This window comes from Colletotrichum acutatum, assembly GCF_030867785.1.
Source record: "Colletotrichum acutatum strain CBS 112980 chromosome Unknown BDZ83scaffold_160, whole genome shotgun sequence".
NCBI classification, from domain to species: Eukaryota; Fungi; Ascomycota; class Sordariomycetes; order Glomerellales; family Glomerellaceae; genus Colletotrichum; species Colletotrichum acutatum.
In genome coordinates this window covers 4,867-21,405 of record NW_026849154.1, presented here as the reverse complement: position 1 = coordinate 21,405, position 16,539 = coordinate 4,867, and the positions used below count along the sequence as shown (strand labels likewise).

The 16,539-nt window shown below is 50.3% G+C and overlaps 5 protein-coding genes across 5 annotated transcripts; all 5 read right to left on the bottom strand.

Annotated features, from left to right (window-relative positions):
- Positions 1–1,339: 1,339 nt before the first annotated feature.
- BDZ83DRAFT_757334 (D-isomer specific 2-hydroxyacid dehydrogenase) lies at positions 1,340–2,559 on the bottom strand (the record flags this gene model as incomplete). Its single annotated transcript, XM_060514883.1, has 3 exons — positions 1,340–1,940; positions 2,006–2,143; positions 2,207–2,559. 3 exons carry the CDS (start codon positions 2,557–2,559, stop codon positions 1,340–1,342), a joined length of 1,092 nt encoding a protein of 363 aa, XP_060359054.1.
- Positions 2,560–3,132: 573 nt separating this feature from the next.
- On the bottom strand, positions 3,133–4,189 carry BDZ83DRAFT_710868 (phytanoyl-CoA dioxygenase; the record flags this gene model as incomplete). The annotated part of the gene is made up of 1 exon (XM_060511595.1): positions 3,133–4,189. One exon carries the CDS (start codon positions 4,187–4,189, stop codon positions 3,251–3,253), a length of 939 nt encoding a protein of 312 aa, XP_060359053.1. The 3' UTR covers positions 3,133–3,250.
- Positions 4,190–4,415: 226 nt separating this feature from the next.
- On the bottom strand, positions 4,416–7,120 carry BDZ83DRAFT_639638 (major facilitator superfamily domain-containing protein). The gene is made up of 10 exons (XM_060509443.1): positions 6,477–7,120; positions 6,300–6,410; positions 6,101–6,231; positions 5,987–6,042; positions 5,889–5,928; positions 5,773–5,835; positions 5,563–5,716; positions 5,153–5,491; positions 4,951–5,095; positions 4,416–4,859 (listed from the first exon to the last, which is right to left on the bottom strand). The coding sequence occupies exons 1-10, from the start codon at positions 6,692–6,694 to the stop codon at positions 4,722–4,724; spliced, it is 1,395 nt and encodes a 464-aa protein (XP_060359052.1). The 5' UTR covers positions 6,695–7,120; the 3' UTR covers positions 4,416–4,721.
- Positions 7,121–7,765: 645 nt separating this feature from the next.
- On the bottom strand, positions 7,766–8,872 carry BDZ83DRAFT_590872 (glucose and galactose transporter; the record flags this gene model as incomplete). The annotated part of the gene is made up of 2 exons (XM_060506375.1): positions 7,766–8,546; positions 8,604–8,872. 2 exons carry the CDS (start codon positions 8,870–8,872, stop codon positions 7,766–7,768), a joined length of 1,050 nt encoding a protein of 349 aa, XP_060359051.1.
- Positions 8,873–10,961: 2,089 nt separating this feature from the next.
- On the bottom strand, positions 10,962–12,719 carry BDZ83DRAFT_757330 (uncharacterized protein; the record flags this gene model as incomplete). The annotated part of the gene is made up of 2 exons (XM_060514882.1): positions 10,962–12,436; positions 12,491–12,719. 2 exons carry the CDS (start codon positions 12,717–12,719, stop codon positions 10,962–10,964), a joined length of 1,704 nt encoding a protein of 567 aa, XP_060359050.1.
- Between the last annotated feature and the right edge of the window lie 3,820 nt (positions 12,720–16,539).

The window sequence follows — 16,539 nt, the reverse complement described above, 5'->3', positions numbered from 1 at the left end:
CTTAATCTACTTTTTTATTTATTTACCCGCTTACCTAGGCTCTTTTTTATTTTCTGCCTTAGTAATCTAATACTTCTAAAGGTATAAAGCGCTCAAAATTATGTCTAATGTAACCTATTTCGCGTCCTTAATTTTAAAGAGCCGGTGTGATATCTTAACACTTAAGCTCCTATTTATAGCAGCCGTGTAAAACGCCTTTTGAGGGATTTTAAGGCTAGGACACCTCGTAGCGAGGAAATCCATGATATCCGGCCCAAGGAAATCGTTATTACGCGCCATAACGATCGCACGATCGGTCACTCTAATGTCTAGACTCATCTTAAAGAGGAAGTTTAGAATTTTAAGAGCACTATTTGTGTTTTATTCTCTACCTTTGCTGTTCGCTCGGGCGGTTCTCGGTATGGATATATAGTATTAATATACGGTATCAGTGGATACTCTCACTGTCTAGATAGGCTTTGAGGGCACCATTATATCACCTAGAACACGCCTCTTCGACCATGACCGCCGCTACGCGAAAGTCGGCACGCCTATTAAGAAGGGTTTTTAACACATCTAAACCAAACTATACCTTCTCAAGAACAAGATGCACTGCTTGATCAGATGGAATCAGGCCGGGCCTCTTGTACAAGAGTGCTTTCACTGGCCCGTCGTCGTCAGCGACTCGTTTTCCCACTGCGTACTGAGGCAGTTTCTCCGATACACCCATAGAAAGAAATCTCTCCAAGATTCAGTCCATCATGCGTCCAGTGCTCTTTGTTGCAGATTCCAAAGCTTCTTCTCTGATAATCGGCGCAGGGGTACACTTGAGGAGAAATTCGACGACCCCCGAGTGTCGATTTCTAATCGCACACTCAAGGGGTGAACCCATTTTCAAGTAATCGTGGTCGATTTCGGCATCATTTCGAATCAGCAATTTGACCACTTCCAAGTTTCCGTTATATGACGCAGCTTGGAGAGCGCTGGTCACATTGCGTTTCTCTTGGCTGGGTGCAACAGCATTGACCTTCACAATTTTCTCGACGACGTACGTCAATCCAGCAAAGGCAACGATGCTCAGGACGTCGAATTTTCTGCTCTCCAAATGTGCTTCTTTGTTAAAGCTTGCCCAATTAGGGTACCGATCCACCCAAGCCAGGGTGACAGGCTGTGTAGTATCGGAGAGTAAACGGACTTGATCGGAGCGTTCTTCTTTCTTATCGGAATCTTGCGAAGAACAGTATCAGCAGGGAACTCGGATCATGCAGTGAATAAGTCGGTTTGAGAACTCTATGATTGTTGATTTTCATTCCCTCTCTAAATACAAGGACTGCGGTCAAATCCAAGCGGTCATTAGTACTCAATAGTGCAACTTCTTGTTCACCACATTGATGAGTGGCTTGCCAGCATCTATACGCTCCAAGTTTGCCTCCAGAACTCCTAGAACTCGCTCCCAGTATCCATCCGTTCTCCAACTGACGTGAGGTGTAATGAAGACATTGGGCGCCTTCCACAGCGGGTGATCTTTCGGAAGCGGCTCCGGATCTGTGACGTCCAAAGCAGCCGCCCGGATCTTACCATCCTCGAGAGCTTCCATGAGAGCGTCGGTCTGAATCAAAGGACCTCTGGCGACATTTGAAACAAAAGTCTTCCGCTTTGACAGGATCTCAAATTGCTCTTTGCCAATCAGTCCTTTTGTCTCCTCTGTCAGAGGCAGACCAAGTACCAATAGATCGAGGTCTTGACTCAAGAAGTTGTTAATGGCTTCCTTGGAAGCGCCGTGGAACCACTTAGTAGGAACCAATCCGTCAGGGTCTCCAGTGCCGGGAACGCAGTAGCTGTCGTCTTTGCGAGACTCGGGTGTTGCGCGCTCGCTTCTCGTGTACGCATACACCTCCATTCCCATTGCTTGCGCGACCTTACCACACTGGCGCCCTATGGCACCATATCCAAGAACGCCCCTGAAGTCGATCAAGTTAGCAGCTCCTTCGCTCCCTTACAACGAATAGCGCGGGCTATGACTTACATGCGAAGTCCGACTGAGTCTTCAAAGTCCACTTCCATCGGGCCTTCCCAGAACCCTTCCTTCATGTGATTATGATAACGCTGGAAATGATGCTGGTGCGCGAGCCATGAACCAATGACCCATTCCGCGATCTGGGGCCTGCAGATCACGTCAGTCATCTGGGTATTGCATGAGACCAGTAATAGCACGGCAAGAACTCACGGATGGCAGCCATTTGTAGTGCAAAATGAAACATTAGGGTCTTTGTAGACATCGTGGTCGAGCCACCTGTCTGCGCCTGCAGAGGTCAACTGCACGAAGCGCACCTTAGACAAGCGATGGGCCGACGGCGGGTTAAAGGCCATAAAAATCGTCACATCTTCCCAAACCTCATCCGGCAGCTCGTCTGGCAAAAGAAAACCGCCGCCGGGCCTCAAGTTGGACTCCCAGCAGACTTTGAGGCCGGGGAAGCGCTCAGAGATCCTGCTTGTCCATTTCGTATCTTCCGGCGCTGAGAGAAATACCAATAGCTTGTCTCCTGCTAAAGGGCTTTGACGGTTTCCAAGATCGCCCATCTTGATGGCTTGGTCTTTGTCGCGGTCGTTCAACGCCAAGAGTTGGAAACAGGTGCGCTGAGGTTATTCTCAAGCTTGGTCCGCGGCAAAGTGCTATGACAGTCTGTCGCTTGGAATTTGACAGAAAGTATCCACGGTAGAGGGTTTCCGATAACGAATTCGTGGGTTCTAATAGGCTGAAAGTGGGGAAATGACTGGGTATTAATTAGTAAATCCATCGTTTGTCAGACGTAGGCCCTCGGTGCTCCGCTGTCGTCCCGAGACCGGGAAGTATCCGCGATACCGGCTGTTTATCAGCAGCGCAAGGAACCCGGGCCGGCGTGGTGTTCGACCTACCTATCTGACAGATAACAAGCGTTTACCTTAGTCCGGCTTGGTGCGGCCGATATGAACCGGATAGCTCTCTCATTTACCGGTGCGAATTACTTTAGCTCAAAGCAAACATGGGGGACACGCTTGTAGAGCTGGGTGTGAGCTAGCGCGCGAGTCAGCACTTACGCGCCGACGTGTTCACCAACAGAATTCATCCGACCGTAGCTGAGAGTGCTTCAAGACTTCAATTTATGACATGATGGACAAATGAATCACTTATACCCTCATCAAAAGATCTCAGATTCAGTGGACGAGCAAACGAGTCCCCAACTCCCCATGTCTCCGCATACCCCAGCTTGTCCAGTTGCGGGTTGCATGTCTAATATGCCTCAGCCCCAGCCAGCCTCAGCAGCTCTGGAGTGAGCTCAGGTTTCTCCAACAACTCCGTCCTTCTATTGTCAACAGTTCCATCCGGCAGAGTTGGCTGATTTGTCCTCGGAACAATGTTGTGATGAGGCCAATGCGTCGTAGCCAGCCACTCGTCAAAGGCTTTTCTCTTAGCTTCGAGGGCCTCCTTCGTCGCAAAAGATGCAGGAGCGTACGACACATATGTGATGGTCCGTATGGTATCGCTATTTGACGTACGCTCGGCCCCGAAGTGGATCAGTCGCGAATCCCAGATGATCAAATCACCTGGTTCCGCGACAACCTTGTGCTCCCGGTAACCCTGCTTCTCGAACCATGCAATCTGCTCAGGCGTGTAGTTGAAAAAGTCTTTTCGCGTCCACTCCGACTTATCGGTATGCTCTTTGAAGAACGACTCGGTGATCTTGTGCGTTCCCGGGTATACCGTCAGTCCGCCGTCCTCGGGCCCGGCCTTCGAGAGATTCACTATGCCCTGAACGCACTCTAGGCCTTGTCTGTATGGGCTCTGGTCGACATGAGGCCACTTTTTCCTGGGAATATGACCTTGGCGTCTTGGAAGTGTGATGTTCAGGGCATCAAAGGAGACGATAAGGTCGCGGGTATTCCAGACGCTGGCAAAGACGTCGATCACGCGCGGTTCCAGGCGTATGTCCCACATGAACTTCTCGTGCACAACTCCGTAATGATTCACTGTGTTGATTCCGGAAATGAATGGCAGATTCTCGGGGGTCCATGTTGTGGGATCCGCTAGATCCAAGGCGGCGTTGTCGAAGGACTTAAGCCACGCGAAGGCCTTTTGCTGATACTCGATAGCTTTATTGTAAGGGATTACCAACGGGATGACCGCAAAGCCATTCTCAGTGAATTGTCTGTACCAATCTGGTCTCGTCATCTTAAACTTGATATTGGAAATATGGATGGTGTGAAAATTTTACTTTCTTCCAAGAAGGTATGTGACTCTTCACGCAATAGAAGAGTCATGTACTTATCGTTATTGTGCATTGAGTTGTTTTTACGAAGCATAAACCATCCAAAGAGGGGTATGATTAGTGTATCTACCATGGGAATCACGGAAGACTTGCGAGTGATGAGGTGCTCCCACAGCATCCACTTCAATCTGGCGGGAATCATCATGGCCGCATTACACCCGAGAACTCCTGCGAAGTCGGCGTGGCTGGCCATGGGAGATTTTGTCAGCTGGGTAGCGAAACGCCTCTAAATCGCAAATGACATCACAAATTGCAGTCGAAGCGAGAAAGGTGCTCTTGGCTGCCTGAAACCGAGAACTTTACTTCTATCTTAATTGGAAAAAGATTTGGGAATTTGAACTTGTATCAAAGTTCAAGTTGACAGCTTCTCTGTGAGCATCACAACACAAATATACAAGGGCTATTGCTCTTGAACATGATTATGTCTCAAAATCTTCAAAGAGAAACGCTTTTGCTCGACTCTTCCTCCGCAACATCCTCCAGCGGCTTCGCGTTGATCGATCGAACGGCAAAATACGTTGGGACAAGTGCTAAACCCCATAGACCGAAATTAACGCTGGCGGCGGCAATGAGCTTCGATTGGTATTAGCTTGTTATCAAGGAATCATATAAAGAAACAGCCCCTTCCGTCTCATGACTTCTTCAAGGGATGATGAGCACTTACAGGAGCATGCGTAGAGCTAATACCTGACGCCACCGCGCCTCCAGCCGCTTCAACGGCTCGAACCGTTGATGTAAATCGGATGATCTCAGCGTTATCACGCGCCATGTAGCCAGCAAGCCAGTAACCATAGTTGTATGCCAATGCGCTGCCATCAGTCAATACATGGGATCAACTAGTGTGAAAGAAGTTGCGTGGGACTCACAAGTTAACCTGCAACAGGATGTAAAGCGCCCATCCACGGCCGAAACCTCTGTCGACCCAATCTAGCGCAGGAGCTTTCAACCCGTATTCTCGCTGAATGACAACTGCCCAAACCCATGTTCCCCCAAATAGTGCCATGGTGCCGAAATAAGCGAACCGGGCCCGCTGATTGATAGTGAATCGCTTCCAGTCCAGAAAGTTGCCGAATATGAAGTTCGCAGTGATCTGGGCCAGTGCAGAGACTAGGGATGCCAAAGCACGGGAGCGAACGGAGAAGTAAAGTGACAGGTAGGATCCCGCATACGATAGTAGGAATGTGGCATAAAAGAAGAAGGGAAACCTTTTCGTCTCGTTAGCATCGCATTCCCAGAAAAGCTGTGACCGAGGCACACTTGTCAGCCGATTACTTACACCAACAAGAAATCTTTACGAACGAGAATCTTCGCAACAGCTTTGAGCTCTGAAACTGTGGGAATCCGCTCAGCCTTTTTTACTTTTCTTCCATCTTGGCGTTGCACCTTCTCGGGAGGAGACAGAAGCATTGCGACAAAGGGCCCAAGACATTCTAGAATGGAGTGATTAGACAATGGTAGTAAGACCACAGAAGGCCAAGAAACTTACGCAAAGCCACAAAGACGATGTAGGTCCTGTAATCTAGCTTTCCTGTTGTCTTACCGGTCGCGTCTGAAAGAAAGTCAGCACTTTCACCCTTGTTTATGCAGCTATATTTCACTCACTGAATGCAAGGTTGATGGCACCTCCAACGATAGATCCGCCCTAGAACCAGTCAGCAATGTTGTCCTCTACTGAGAAGCTTCGTCACATGGCCACTAACGTTTCTATACGCCAGCCAATAGGCCAGATATCTTCCTCGTTTCTGGTCTTCCGGGTCTACGGTCAAAGAGTTAGATAGATTCCAGAAGAACACCCAGGGCTTATGATGACCTACAACTGATCATGATCGCGCCTTCTGCAGCCCAGAAGACACCGGCAGTGATTCCACAAGCAGCAGAGCCAACGTAAACAAACCACTCATTGCCGTAGCGGTTGTTTGTATACAGCGACGCTGAGTATAGGGCACTGCATCGAATCAACTCTCGTACTTGTGAATTCTAATCATGTCAATCCAAAGGCTAGAAGTGACCTACTATCCCGTCGTGCCAAAGATCAAGGCGTTTTTGAGGCCGATCCTGTTGGCAACCACACTTCCCATGGAACACGTCACAACCATCATGACTCCTAAGACGGCATTTGCGGACCTTTGAAGCCAGTTAGATGATGAAATTGGGGAATGAGAATGCTTCAGACTTCAACCAGAGACTCACATGACGAGGTAAGGAGTTTGTTGACCACCTGCACCCGTTGACTGCATAGCATTGTAAAGGCCCGGGGCGAAGAATGCGCAAAGGCCAATGACAGTGGCCTGAAAAAAGACAGTTCGGTACCATGTCCGTTTGCCGATGCCATGCGCTCCCAACTCCAGTACTACATCCTCGCCAATTGTCGAGTGTGCCTCTATGGGTTGAGACTTTGGAGCAGCCATGTTATAAGGACTGTCTTCGGTCGCTGGAGAGATGTATGTTTGTCAACACAGGGTATCGCGAGACAGGTCACAGTTAGCTTGAGAAGCTCCTTTGTGATCGCCAGGTTGCACGATAATCTAGGCTCGTAATACAACGTGAAGACTACGCACTTTCAAAAGCATAAAGATTAAGTTGAAATATCTTCAACATCCTGGTACTGTTTCCCCGATAGCGGTGGCTCAGTGTGTCGCGATCTGAGTTATCATGGCGTGCTTGATATGTCTCCACATCGAGTGCAAAGACACGCGAAGGATTCTCGGCTGTCGCAATGAGACGTTGGTATCCTTGGCTCAACTATGCCACTGATGCCTCCGAGGTAAAATCCAGAGACTTTGAGAGTTAAGGCGAGGGATAGAAAGGGTTGTTGCAAAATTTCGAAACCCACATATCTGCATCTCCTCGGGTGCATTTGCTCACTAAGTCTTGTCACGTCAATCAACACCCAGAAATATTCTCTCAATACGCATCTCTTAGCCGCAAATCAAATTGTGGTGTGGAGAAGTGCCTCGATAAATGACTGTCTCATCTTTGAGGCAGAGCTTTAGTTGAATACATCTTGATCCTCTTGAATTCCACACGTGTACAGGCTGTCTCAACTTTTACTCCTGATGCAAGGCGGCGTTTGATGAGTCTTTGGGCTTCGGTATCAGCAGCCAACTGATACCTGTACCTGCAATCAAGGCAATCAGAATAGGCTGCAGCACACTGACGCCTATGCGAGATGCAATGACGCCTGTGATGACGGGAAACAAAGAACCACCAATCTGCCCGATGACAAACACGAATGAGAGAGCTGTCGGTTGCACCTCTGGTGAGAAGAGTTTGGATCCAACAGATATGCCCTAGGAATGGTCAGACGTCTGTATCCTGCGCCAGTAGTTGCATATTTTAACTTACCGTAGCAAACAGCGGGCCAGAGAAGAATCCAAAGAAACTGATGGCCACTGAAGCAGCGATGATGTTCGGCACCCTGGTTCAGACGCATTAGACTCTGTTACCGGTAGCAATCATGACCTTGATAGCTTTTGTACTTACAACCAGAATACCAATTGGAAGGCAATGCAGAGCACCACATAAAGCAGAATCATCCTCCTTTCACCAAGACGATAGGTAGGCTCAGCCAAAAGAAGGCGGCCAAGCATGGCTCCTCCGTTGAAGCCTGCCGGGACATAACCCATGGCGCCGAGATTACCGCCACGAATCTCAACGAGGTATTCGACAATCCATCCACTTGCTGTGATGGTTGCCCCGAGAAGGAAGAAGAAGAAGATACTGACCATCCAAAGAGATTTGGATCGTAGAGCAGTCTTCATTAGTTGAGATGCGCTCTTTTTCTCTTCGTCGTCGGTCTCTGTTTCTGGCTCAGTCGCTCCGGTCTTTTTGCGTCCAAATTTGATAGTGTCTCGGAAGGCGTAGCAGGTGAGGGCGAAGTTAAGAACACCAATGGCGAGCGGGAAAATGTAGAAGAGATACCATCGAGAGGTCTCCCCGGCCGAAGCAATCGGAGTCGCGACAAATGGAGCTACTAGACATCCTGCCATGTATAACGCATGGATAAAGGCAAGCCATCGATGTGCAGCCTTGGCGCTGGCTACGTATGCATTTGCACCTGCATCTTGGTATGCTTGTCCAAGGCATACGAGCCAAAACGTGACGGCAAAGAATGGGAACGGAGGTCGCCATGCCCGGAGAGCATGGGCCAAGACTTGGAAGAAGGCGCCGAAGGCGAGCAGTCCGCCAAGGTCGAATTTCTGACGGAGATGAGTGTTGGTAAGGGCTGCGAGAAACCAGCCGAGGAAGTTTGCTCCATAGCTTGAATCAGAGGTCAGTGTTGAAGCCCAGTTTAAGATAGTGGCTTTCGCTACGCACATAATAGACACGACTGCTGTGGTGATGTTGTAGTCGCGAATCATGTAGGGGAGGAGAGGACCGACACTCCCGTCATTGACTCCAGAGATGAAGAAGGCGAAGCCTGACGCTACCAGCTTTAAAAGGGTGGCATTGTCAAGTTTGTCGCTCTGGTCAGTGTCTGCTGGGTCATTGGATCCTAGAATCTGTTCGCTGCGGGGTTGCTTGGGTGCTTCGGCAAGTTCGTAAGAGTCTGATAACGTGTGCTGCTGTTGAGTGATTGTAGCCATCATGGAGCTTCAGATAAGCCCGAAACGGATACTCTTAAACTCTTTAGATGTGGTCAGGTAGGCAGTAGGATGAGGCGAGGACAGCCTTTATGGAGGCCGAGCTCCAAGGCGAGGGACGGTTAATCAACGGCCCCACCCATACAGTTGGGTTGGTTGTTGTGCCGGAAGAGGACAATGGCTAAACTCCGGAGGGTCTATTTCAGATTATGTCATTCCACTCTGAAGGAGCACCGATGTCTGCCGGCCGATCTCCCCACAAAACGGCGGGGCGGGCCGGAATTTCGGGCGCGCTTCCGTCTAGCTATTGCGGACTGGCCCAGGTTTGACACGCAAAGCAACTCGGTGCGCTCATTAGTGTCCGAGGATTGCAAATAGAACGGACCTAGATGTCAATGGTTCCTCCGATTCCAAAGATAACCTGAGTACAATGACGAGTTCCAGGTCACAGGCCTCGTGCAAACATAACCCTGAAGTGGCGAGCTAGAAGAAAACTTTCTATCCTCAAATCCTCGTACCTTAATTCGGGGATGAGTCATGACTACATACTCTCTTTTCTACAACGGTCAGTAAGTTTCTCTCACTCAAGTTCGCAAACGCATTGGGCTTCTCGATTCACAAATGTTGACTTCGTCCATGTTGGCCAAAATCGTTGATTGATGAAAATGCTGATGCTTTGACCAACAACGACAAATACCAAATCATGATTGGAAGTTTGGGGTATGAGGGCTTTTCGTTCTCTATTTCCTGACTTGAACCCACCGCTGAAGGCTTTGTGGCCCTGGCCATTGAACTTAGTGATCGTTTCTCACCTTCCTCGAGCTCAAGGTATGCGCGTTTTGCTTTTGATGTCAACTTTTAAGCCATTCGACCATGCATGTATCAACATAGAGGAGGTTTGACTTCCGTGTTGTATCATACAAAAGGTCCAAAGTGGGGGAGGGAAATGACTACAGCGGCTGTGGCTTGTTGATAACACTGCTCTTGGGGCTCTTATGTACCTAAGGTAGGTGTTCAAGAACCGCTGCGTGCCAAGCGCCAGAAGCATGTTGTCGGCCCTCTCGGTCCCGGACGTCTTGTTGACGTATCCTGGCTTCTTATGAAACTGTGCTGCAGGGCAAGACACTGCTAGAAAGATTTGGATTTCGCAGAGTAAACTCTCTGGTATCGGCAGTACCAACCCAATGGGCAGCTTACCACTTGAGATGGACTGAGACAGCTGGTGCAAGTGTGACATCCATTCTGGCCACACACATCACTATGACCTGCATGACCAAATGAGCCGCCGACTTCTCGAGACTCTCCTGGCGATCTTTCAAGCAAGCTCGAGTATCTTACTTCTGGAGGGGCATAGCCGGTACGTTTTAGCACTGTGATATATTGAAGAGTAGATGATGCGGTCTGATCGGTAATTGCATGTCTAGTCTTGATTTGAAGAACACAAATCTTGCTCATGTGGCATTGTGTGGTATACTCCTGCCGAAACCTTGGTTGAACGGAGACGGTGATGACTACCTTGGGGAGCTGTCATGTACGATGCGATACACTGACGGCCCCTGACACTCGATCGTTCGCGACAGTAAGGGGGGAACCGTTGTGTAAATTTCCGGATGCAGACCATGTCGAGTCATATGCGAAGAAGACAACCTTTAGCCTAAGAACGGGGCGTGTGCTGCCCTAGCGGGGTTGTTCCTGTTGTTCCTGAAATAGTACGGTTTCATGCGTCCCTGATCAGACGGAAAAGTCTAAAACGTTACCCGTCAAATCAGAAGTAGACATATATCCCGCGTCGGAAATGCGCATATTTTCACTGGCCAAGTCCTTGTGGTTGTTGTTGTATCGTTTTTAATTTCTTTGAATTCTTCTCAACTATCGCGAGACGAGTTCCCACAGTTTACCACAGAATCGGTCCTCGCCTTCTGCACACGCACAAATTCGTAGATCTTCTGTCCCAGACAGCGATTGGAGGTTTTGAATGTATGGAAACGAGTGAGATAGTAGAATGAAAACATTGTATGCAGAATGCCGCCCATTGATACCCATAAGTGAGTGAGAGTATGATAGACCAGCAGCACAGGAATTTGATCTCAGATCACCAGCCGAAATTAGACATGAGGTTCCGCCGCTTCACGAAGCTTGCTCGTCGGCGTCTTTCAAATGTCGCTCCAGCCGATTTCCCGGCGGCGGCTGCCCCTTCTCCCCCAGCAGCCGCTTCCTTTGCCTTCTTGGCCTCGGGGTCGTCACCTTTTCCTTTGCCTTTGCCTTCAGGTCCACCAGCAGCTTCCTCGGCGGCTCCGGCGGCACCCTCAAGACCGTTGTCCTTGGCCTTTTTCTTTGCCTCAGGATCATCGTCTTTGCCTTTGCCCTTAGCTTTGCCATCTGGACCTGCTGGTGCCGTGCCGTTTACGGCAGCTCCTGGAAGAAGTGCGGCTTTGCCCTTAGCCTTCTTGTCCTTCTTGGCTTTTCCATCCGGTCCCACGGCTTCAGTGCCATTCCCTGCGGCCCCAGGAATTGCCCCCTTGCCCTTTCCATCCTTCAATTTTTTGGCATCTTTACCCTTTGCATCCTTGCCCTTCTTTCCCTTCTTGCCCGGAGGTGCAGGTGCTGTTCCATTGGCGGCGGCCTGGCCGGGGCCAGCCGCACCTGCTAGTTGCCCTTCAGCCTTCTTCTTGGCTTCGTCTCTTGCCTTCTTTGCATCATCCCTTGCCTTCTTGCCGGCGTCATCCTTGCCCTTGCCCTTCTTTCCCTTTTTGCCGGCAGGATCAGTTGCATTTCCTGCGAGAGGGGGAGGAGGGGGAGGTTGAGCTGCAGCAGGTTGAGGAGGAGCCCCTACGGCCAATGGCGCCAGAGGCTCACCAGCTACCGCGGGAGCAGCCTCCGGCGGTGCTGGTGGTGCTCCCTCGGCATCAGGCGGCGGTGGAGGAAGAGCGTTGGGGTCGGGAGCCGGTCCTCCATCGGGGGGTGGTGGTGGAGGCCCATCATCAGGAGGAGGGGGAGGAGCCTCGCTGTCTGGAGGTGGTGGTGGAGGAGCATTGGGATCGGGAGCTGGACCTCCATCAGGGGGCGGCGGGGGAGGGGCATTCGGGTCAGGAGCCGGGCCTCCCTCAGGAGGAGGTGGTGGTGGCTCTGCGTTTGGATCAGGCGGCGGCGGCGCTCCATCAGGAGGTGGTGGAGGAGGCGCGTTCGGGTCTGGAGGAGCAGCATTTGGATCAGGAGGCGGCGGCGGCGGTGCTCCGTTAGGTGGTGGTGGCGGGGGAGCACCGTTAGCCGGAGGAGGAGGTGGAGGAGCGCCATTCGCAGGAGGCGGAGGCGGAGGAGCCGCATTTGGGTCAGGCGGTGGTGGAGGAGCACCGTCGGGCGGAGGAGGAGGAGGAGCGGCGTTTGGATCGGGAGGCGGAGGAGGTGCACCGTTCGCCGGAGGAGGAGGAGGTGCCGCTCCATTCGCCGGGGGAGGCGGAGGAGGAGCCTGTCCCGCAACCGGTGCCGGTGGTGCTGCCGGTTGGGCTTGAGGGGCGGCAGGAACAGCCCCATCAGCAGCAAGAGGGGCTACATCCGGAGTCCCATCACCTAGATAGAGTCAGCTCATGGCTTCTTTACCAATATATGACGTTCATAACGAACCCTGTGCCCTGTTATTACTGCCGAGAGCAGACAATACACTGTCGACGTCCAACTTCTGTACAAAGTTTCTGACATTCAGGCCTCGAGCCTTTACGGAGGCAACATTCAAAGCCCGCTTTGTATCTTCCGAGGCTTCATTATTTCGTCGAGTATCGTAGTTGGCCGTTACTGCCGCATTGAACAGCAACGCTGCTACGGCGGCTTGGCGCCATGAGAGAGTGAAAGTCATCGAGACTTGGTTTACTAAACAAACATAGAGACTAGGTAATTGTCGTGAAGTGGGAACCTCTGTGGCGTCAAGCCTAACAGAAAAGAAAAAGGAAAGGAAGTCCACGCAGTAGACTATAAAAAGAAAAAAAAACGAGATGAAAAGAAGAGGAGGAGGCGAACGAGTAGGTTGGGGGCAGAAGATCCGGACCGACAGAGAAGAGACGAAAGTCTCGGTCTAGATATAAAGTCGTTCGCCGAAGAGGTGTGGGTGCGTGATGCTCCACTAGGCTTAGTCGGTTGAATCTGCTCTTCTCCGGAGAACCGCCACCGTGATGGTTATCCGACCCAGACACAACCATACACTACTAAGTCAAGTGCAGGGGCCTGTTTGAGGAGTGCGCTGAACAAAAGAATCGTGAGTTCCAGAATGACCGACCCAGTTGGACCGAGTGTAAGATCTAGGCTCAGGGGGCAAGGTTGAGGCGTGCGAGCGAGGAGAGAGCAGCTCGCCACAGAATAGTTCGATGCCACGCTCGAAAGTCTCTCACTTGAGGATAGGTGATAGAAACGGCGCTGTGACAGGCTTCAACAAGCCTGCAGGTCCAAATTTAGACTCAGAGTCGAGACGATCCGGACTCATGTAAGGCCTGCATAGCGGGAGCTCGGAGGCGATCGCCAAGTCAGTACCCTTGAGAAAGCACACGGACAAGGTGAACAAGGCTCGTAGACAAGCTTATTCATGTCAACGTTGCGGCGGCCCGCGGGGATTTGCGCTCGGGTGCTAACTAGTCTTAGTGAACTCTCCAGTGTAGTAGAAAGGTGCCATGTTCTCAAACCAGTCGTGCGGGGGTTTTGTCGACTACCCATGATGTTGACACACAAGAGATGTTGACCAGGTGTAGGGCAGGAAAGTGTCCGCCGCTGTTGTCAGCAGGGTTATCCCGTGCGCAGCGGGTCAAGCAAGGCACGAGAACCACATCATTGCAAGGATAGCGGGGATCTCGTCTTGTTGAGAAGAAGATGGATTGCCATCATTGACCGTGCAGTAGCAGCACTAGTGACAGATTCGGACTGGTGGAGGAGAGTTGCTCGAGGAAGAACCGTTTCAGTTACGGGGCCATCTCTTTCCGGAATGCCTTCTTTGCTAAGAGCAAATTGTGGTCCTCGCGAGTGGCTGAGCGTGCTGTCACACCAAGTCGCAGATGTGTGCCAAGAGGGGTTGACATTGCACAGCAGTGAACCTGGGAAGAAAACTCAAATGCTATCGGACGACTATTTAAAAGTCGGCAAACCCGTTTCAGTTTGTTTCTCTCAGGTGTCTATAGTACGCTAACAAATTCGCGCATAGTTTTGGTGAAATCATCTTAACGCACTATCAAGCCCGCCTAGGTCACAGATCGTCTCAGATCTGGGGGGCCATGGGGCCACATGCCTGGAACAGGAACTCTGCGCAGCCGGAATACTCTGGAGTCAGGTTCGTGGGCGAGATGGACTGATTCATCCGCTTCGGTCATCTGAAAGATCAGTCTGTCAATGTGAGTTTCCATGCAACCTCCAGTCTCCAACTCCCACTTCAAGGTTCTTGAATGACGAACGATAGACAGGCAACGATTTCCATTGATCCGGTGTTAATTGACGCCAAGTCAATTAGACATTGCCTTCATCGGCCGTTACACATGGAGCACCCTCGACCAACTTGATTGCTGACATCTGCGAACATGTTCTCGTCACTTTCTTTCTCAAAGTTGAGCGACTCAGTGTAGATGCAGAGTGACATCGACAAGGGAGTAGTGAGTAACCGGCCCCTACCAAAAGCCCATGAAACACCTCGCCTACATTCAGGTGATTCAATGTACTTATAAAGCCATGTGTCATTCTTGATTGCCCCTCCGTGATTTGGGGCAGAATGCAGTAACAACATATTGCTTCTCCGTAGCAATGATGACACTTGGACCAAGCGGCAGATCACCGTCGAATGTTTGCGATGCGCAAGGAGATTGACGTTATCCATGTCCGCGAGGTGCTCGTAGCCACAATCCTGGCTGGTTTTCAGACGCACGCTGTCGAGAGTTGCCACAGCCACCATGAAATTGATGACAAAGATCACGCAGCCCTCGCAGTCACTGTTCGTTAGTGATAATTCTTACGCAGACACAATTATCGCCAGAACGGCAAATATTGCCAGTAGGGTAGTAATGGGGACATCAGATGCGCACTAACAGCCGTTTATCATCACGACCAACAGCCAAGAGACACCCAACATCAGGCGCCAAGAAGCGCACAGATGAGAGGATTTAACCATAGAATTGTAACTAGACCCCGGATCTATCGCATGATTAGTTTCAACTCTCATGGGCCCAACAACTTTCCACTTTTCGGCCGGCCTCGCTTGTACATCTAGTAGCCTGCGGCAAAATACGCATACAGCAGCGACAACTAACGGTTCTCCATGATGACGTGGAAAGTCAAGTCACAAGACAATTCAGACCCAGTGCTAGTTGAATGAAGAACTAACCATGCATCCAGAATAGCCATTAGCGGATAACCAAGAAACAGTCACCGTAGGACAAAATATTTTGGTGGTTTGAGGTCATCGATTTGAAATCCATGCCCTATCTCTTTGATACCTCGGAAACTATGATTCCACATTGAGGCTTCATTTTCTGGTCAAGAAGAAGAGAGATGAAGGGAGAAAGATGACTTTGGGCGGGTTGGTTATCTTCAAATCTGTTGGTATGCCTATCACAGAGATTCTGCTTCGAACCGTGGGTTGACGAAGAGGTTAATTGATCTATATTAACTTCTGCGTAAGGTGGAAAATGGAGGTTCCAACCGCAGGTTGGGCAGGCCGCGATTATCGTGAGTACGGCCCGTAAGTGGCCCCTTGCCTCGAGGTCGAATTGGACTTCCAATCCGACAAAATCATAATTCTGCATTGTACTCAGTTTACAGCACTGTAGCATATTGACCCGAAACTTAAAAGTCTGCCAATCATATTCTGAATGCATTAGACAGCAGTAACTCGGGGAAGACATCTAGGGCTGGTGACCCAGCTTGGACGACAATTGAGAGATGGCTCCCGGATCTCTTCTGGCCAGAAATTAGAAAAAGGTTCGATGCTGCGACTAAAACTTTCCAGTCCTCGGCAGATCTCCTGTGTAAGGGCATGTGAGTAGCTGGTTCCGGACCCTCGTCATGGTGATTTTCCGATTCCACAAGTCAAATTTGGATCAAGCCAATTGCTTTCTAGTGCCATATGTCAGCCTCGAGTTCTGGCTAGTAGGTGTGTGTGACTCGCCGCTCAATACGTAAAACAGTTCCTTATTTTGAGACCGAGAAAACACGACGTTGTCTGGAAACTCTTACTCGCAAGAATCATAGCATCAATTTTGCAGCCGGAATCACTCTCAGACTAAGAGAGTCTGGATAGACAATGGAGGGCGGTCTTGTTCTCTAGCTCAATACAGCGATAACCGTGCATCTGTCGCCAGTGTCAACACTTGCAACGCCCTAGTCCTGCCACACCCAACACTCCATCGGGCCTGCGATGCCGGTGTTGATGAAACCCGGTGCGAAACTCCAATTCTCCATCTGTTGACTCCGCGAGGATCCGCTCTGGCACCAGTCGACTCGTTCTCGTTTCTCGGACATTGCCTGAGTAGAATGATGAAATCACACATTATAGAGAGCTCCTTTGTATTCTTGACACTCATAGATGGTGCTTCTTTTCCTATTCAGGGCTCCTCCAACGTTCGGAGAAATGACGAAGCTCTGTATAAAGAGGAAAGAACAACTGCTAATCAAGATTGTAGATGCATCATAATAGAGTTCTTATCTGC